The sequence below is a fragment of the Oratosquilla oratoria genome, chromosome 5, assembly GCF_046742065.1.
Source record: "Oratosquilla oratoria isolate Oo_2021 chromosome 5, ASM4674206v1, whole genome shotgun sequence".
In the NCBI taxonomy this organism is placed as follows: Eukaryota; Metazoa; Arthropoda; class Malacostraca; order Stomatopoda; family Squillidae; genus Oratosquilla; species Oratosquilla oratoria.
The window spans coordinates 77,138,834-77,144,833 of NC_134781.1; the positions used below are offsets into that span (position 1 = coordinate 77,138,834).

The window sequence follows — 6,000 nt, forward strand, 5'->3', positions numbered from 1 at the left end:
AGGTTGTGGGTCAGGGATTGGAGATGGTTAAAAAATATGGAGAAAAGTGGGAGATAGCCAACTGTTTACTGATAACACTGCTTGTAGCAGGATCAGAGAAGGGATTGAGGAAGTTAGTGACAGTTTGGGAAGGTGTGCGAAAGAAGGAAGTTGAAAATAAATGTGGGTAAAAGTAAGGTTATGAGATGTACAAGGGGAGAAAGTGGCAACAGACTGGAAGAGAGTATTAAGGGGGAGAGACTGGAGGAAGTGGATAGTTTTAGATACATGGGTGCGAATGTGATGGGAAAGGGAGGAGTGGAGGTGGAGGTACAATGTAGATTGAGAAGTGAGTAAATGCCTTGGGGGATTAAAAAGTGTAATGAGAAATAGACATTTGGGAATGGAGGCTAAGGAGATTGTATGAAGGAATGATTGTGCTGACAGCACTGTAAGGGGCAGAAACATGGAACAGAGAGTAAGAGAGGAGTTTGAACGTGTTTGAGATGAGGTGCCTAAGAAGTATGATACAGGTTACTAGGCTAGACTGAGTGAGGAATGAGGTCAGGAGGAGAACAGAGTTGGAAAGGGAATTGGGAGATAGGGTTGATGAAAGAGTATTGGGATGGTTTGGACACATGGAAAGAATAAGTGAAGAAAGATTAGTAAAAGAGGTGTGGAAGGAGTGAACATGAGGAGGCGACCTAGGATGAGATGCATGGATGGGGTAAAAGGGGCATTGGGATAGGGGGGACATCGTTTAAGGAAGGACAGGAGGGAACAGAAGATAGGGGTGAATGGACAAAGGTTATGTATAGATGATGCTGTGATGCATGAAGGGGAGAGGGTGGGGGATGGGGGTCGAGGGAGTATGCGTGAGAAATAAATTGACTCGGCCTGAAGGGATTTCTCCCAGTCTTCTCCTTTTCTGCATGTGGGGACGGATGTTAGCATCTAGACCTCCTAGAAGACGTAATCTACCACCTCTTCTTATACTATCAGCACTGCACATATGCTTTCGGTGCATACAGCAGTAGCCTGGTAGTCGACCTGACGTCTTCACGCACCTGGTCGCTCCGGGTCAGGTCGCTATTGTCCAGGAGGACACCTCACCCGCAGCTGGTGGCCAAATATCAACGCCTCACCAACCCAAAGGATTGCCACCAAGCCAAGCAATTACCATTTGATACAAATTGTTTTTTCCTACGGGATATGTCCATCCTGTCCAACCTCGGACAACTGTATTTCATTGTATATGTATATGCAAAGTATAAGGTAGTTAAAACCTATCCTGATCTCTAATATTTGCTAAAACTGCATCTTGTAAATAAATATTATCTCGTCGGCAACCTAGCCACGAGCCATGTATATAAACACCTCCTGTCACCAAATAAACAGAGAAAGACCACAGAGAGACAGAGCTACGCTGCTCCTCTGCATTTTATTCTAAGCCTCCGAACACCGCTCAACTACGACCACGTACTACCACAACTCATATGTTGAGATACCATCCAACACGGAGAGGGGGGGGGGGTCGCCAATTTAATGAGGTGGACTCGCTGTGGATGTGCCATTTTGCAACACTGCTTCTGACCAAGGGCAGTGGGTGAGATGCAGGGATGACCCATCATCCAGGGGGTGCCAAGATATGAGGGAGGGATGAGGGTGGAGGGGAGTGGAGAATGTTAGGGATGGAATGGGTGGGAGTGGTTTTTATGCCTTTGTTTTTTGGTTACCTCCGTTATAAGGGGGAAAAAGCCTTTGGTATATGTAATTTCCGAAGAGTATGGGAGATTAGTAATGGTGCTTTATAGAAAAGAAGAAAAATAGACAATTCCTGTGAACAATCGGATTGGAATGGGTCTGATTGAAGTTGTCATTTTGCATTATCAACTCCTTATGCTTGGTGACAAACTACATATTTCAATCAAAGATAACTTTCATAAACTTTACTTTAACACCAGGTTATTTTTCTCAGATGAGATATGACCATAGAGAAGCTAAATCCCTTCAGCAAAAGCATCATTTTAATGTTCTTCTGGAAAATAGGTATCAGGAACGGGATCACAATCAACATGTATAACATACCCCTGAAGCACTTTCCACACAAATGAAATTGAACATGTCCAACATCCACCCAATACAGATGAAATCTTCCTGAATGAACTACCAATCTGGTGGCCATAACCAGATTTATGAGGGTCACAGGTTTCTTGCACAAAATCTGTGGCATTAGATTGAAGTGAACTAAATCAAGACTGCTCGACACAAAGTCTACTCTTTTGTCTAATAAGAATTATCAGAATTTGCCAGCAATCAAATGTACTGAAAAGGTTCATGATTATACCTTCTGGACACAAATGTGCTCATTTTCCATTAAAGTATTTTCAACATACGCATGAGGCCAGTTTATATTCCAAACATTATGATATTTACTGAAATTATAATCAATCAAAAGAGAGCAAGAAAAGGTATACTTTAAAATTCTTAATTGAGCAATTCTATCTTTATTTCCATGCTATAAAGCCCTCCTGATAGGAGTTCATGACATTAAACTTAATCTATTGTATCCTCATTTCTACACATTCTATGATTCCACACGAATTCTTTTCTGAATTACCCATTTTACATGTTGAAAGTTGTCAAAGGTACCAGAATACTTGGTCTTAAATTCATCCACAAACAGCTAAGATAATGGGGAAAATATAAGGGCAAGCTTCGACTGGGGCAGTGAACTGACCGACTGCACAATTTAATAGCTTGTTTATCAACCGGCAAATGACATCCAGCATATAACCAGTGCTTTTGGTCTTAGAAGTTTTACAACAAAGAAGTTGAGGAGCTTACGCAAGGAGGAGTGTAGCAACAGCCAAATCTGTTGCCTCTGCCCTGTGTGCTTAGACTGCTGGGGTAGGTGACAGTCACTGCCGAGATTTGGCGAGCAGTAGGGGATTTGAACCCCACAACTAAGCTAATGTGAGACATGCACACTCCCCATTATTACACCACCAATGCACTTAAAATCTTTACAGAGGACTTCCATACAAGGTATTATTCTTTCTATGCAAGGAGCCTCACTTTTTTTCCTCTTAAAAGATACTTTTCTTACTAAAGTAATCTATGAAAAAATTGCTGTAATCTGAGTAAAAACTCCACTGCTCAAGGCAAAATATAAAGGACAATTTTGAGTCACCCAAAAGGCCCAGGCATGGAATAGGCTACAAGGTCATACTTGCCAAAACGTTGGAAAAACTTGCAAAGTTTAAGGCAGTATCAAAAGTGATACACATGCCGATATGAATGAAGTACAAGGTCACACTTGCAAAAAAAAAAGTATCAACATTGATCAATCACTATTTTGTGGCTGGTGGTATTGTATTTAAAACACTACACATCAGTGTTATATTGTCCTCACATGTAGATGCACTTAATTGTTGGCAAAGAAATACAAATTAATAGTATGGTGAAAGGCATGTGACATTCTACAAATATAAACTGAATATCACTTATCACCAGCTTGTAGCAATTCTATCCATAAAAATTCTCCTAACAAAAATAATACCTGTTAGTAAAAAACCTCCCCCTCTCTGAAATGGGGTGCCAGTGAGCGTAGGGTTGCAGGTTTCGTGTCAGTGGAACGTATGGCAACAATCGTTATAATTATTATTGCTAGTACGTGTTAAAGTTGTATACTGATGCCCTTCAGGAAGCGAATGCAATTCCTGTCCAAATCATCTACAGATTCTACCAAGAAAGTTGGATAAACAAGACAAAGATCTTGGTTCAAGTTCATTCCTGACTGATTTTGCCCCGTTTTCTCTGAGGAATGTGATGCCATGCCTATTCGTTGCACGCACCTTGAGACAAATGTTATAACACTGACACTTTGAAAGGATGGATCTAGAAGACATGTGCCATAATCTAGTGGTAATACATCTTTCTTGCAAAAACCTAACATCTAAAACATTAAAAAATATTATTACTTTATCCTTATATCTATTAATGTGTCCCCTTGATCATATACCGCTTTTCAATTGATGCAATGACGATCATCATCCTTTGCCTTGATATTTCCTACAAGTTAAATTCATCTTTGATGAATTTCCCGCCCATTTGTTCCCTAATAGTACACAGTTTTTCAGAGGTGTTTGTTTTCTTCATGGAAAATAAGAAAAATTAATTAAACTATTAATAGAAGTTATTGAATTTTCAAAATAATACAATTGATACATCATTTGATATTTTTCAGACACTAACCAATTTCCTAAGAAAATTTATATAAAAAAAGAAATGGCGCTATTAAATTCTTAAATTACAAAATCAAGATCACAAACAAGCACCTGTACCAAATGGCCCCCCTCCCATCCAACTTGAACTCATCTGCTTAGATCCCTTACACAGACTGAGGAAAAAAAAGAAATAATAGCACATGAACGCTATTTCTATAATACTATACTGCTATAATTCGAGAATTATCCAAACATGGATATCTAACATAAAACTCGCCCAATAGCTCCTAACTTGACCTAAAATAACCTTGCGTGATACTGGTGTAGAACCCTTATATCAAGTTAGGTTATGTTAGGTTAGGTATGCTGGACCAACAATTATCCTGAATCCTATACAATGACAAAATTTTGCATAAGCTTAAGTTGTCACAAACCTATTTTACATATTCCAAAATTAAATAACACTATTATCATTTCCTATTACTACTTATTGAAAAAAAATTCCTTAAAATCTCGAGCAAATTGGAGAAACATCGAAACTTGATTACTGTCCGGGACCCTATAACAATAATTCCAATACTCAAAACTAACTCAATCAACAAAATTTTTATTATCGTTTCTTTAAATACAGCTTGTATTTTGTAACACTACAAAAATTAAAAAACAGCTGTCATACTAAACATAATGAAACAAGACATACACCCTAGATAGCAATATATTTCAACCTTTCTAAATCCAACCCAGAACACTTGTACTTCATTATCATTACCTTTGGAAGTAATCTCTGGCCTTAATATAATCCCAAACTTGAGAAATCTAACCTGTAACGAGTTTAATAGAAACCACGAAAAAGTACAGCCCCTATCATTAATAAACCCACTAAATGTAATAAATCGTTATGTATTTTGTGCCCAGCCCAGCAATCTTCAAGGTGAACATTATCTACAATAGGATCATAAAGATATGCTCACTGCGAACTGCTTCCAACATTGTACATCACATGGTACACACACAAGAAAACGCGCAACACTGGTAATGCAACAAATAAGAGCATGACCTTTTGTTAATTTCACTGCAAATTGTACCACTAGTTCGTCTTAATATATCATGGATCATTATTACTCACCTGACTCTGTGTTGGTTGTGTTTTATCTATTGGATCAGCCTGGGTCTGCGTTTGGCTGCCCAGAGTCAGGTTGAACTCGTATTCCGAACCTTGGGTGTCAGCCCCCAGCAGGTCATTCTCCTCGGTGTCATAAAAGGTTAAACTCTGCGAACTTGGGCCATAGGCATCAACACTCATTTTGAAACAACTAAAGGCTTTCAACTAGCCTTTGCAAAAGTTTAGTCAACCCTTTTTCCGCTCAAACGTTCCCCAACACACTATCATGTCGGCTACCATGTTAGGCAATAGGGAAACAGCAAGACCGCAAACACAGGTACAAGTAAACAAAAGACAATCGTGGTGAACGAGTCAAGTCATCTATATATACTATCCAATCTTATATAGAGCATTGTTGCAAATTATTGCAACATTTTGTTATATACATCTAGTCTCTTATTTACTCGGTATCTGACACCACGTCATTTTAGTGTAGGTGACAACAGGAGTGATGTATTTAATATACTTTCACAACCTAATAGTTTTAATGTCAGATCTTAAGCATATGGTAATTTAAGAACATCCTTTTTAATTGTACGACCTTTATATATACCTCGTTGGTACATTTACTAAACACCAGGAGGCCATTTGTAGCTTGATAACTTAATAATATATTCTTCGAGAGGACAT

At 38.7% G+C, this 6,000-nt stretch overlaps 1 protein-coding gene across 2 annotated transcripts in view; it reads right to left on the reverse strand.

Moving 5' to 3' along the window:
* The window catches only part of Upf1 (Upf1 RNA helicase), a 30,456-nt gene extending 24,826 nt beyond the window's left edge, over positions 1-5,630 (reverse strand). For both annotated transcript variants that reach the window (XM_076185466.1, XM_076185465.1), the window contains exon 1: positions 5,335-5,630. In XM_076185466.1, the coding sequence (XP_076041581.1) occupies positions 5,335-5,511 (177 nt within the window). In that variant the 5' untranslated portion in view covers positions 5,512-5,630. The remainder of the gene's footprint in view (positions 1-5,334) is intronic.
* Between the last annotated feature and the right edge of the window lie 370 nt (positions 5,631-6,000).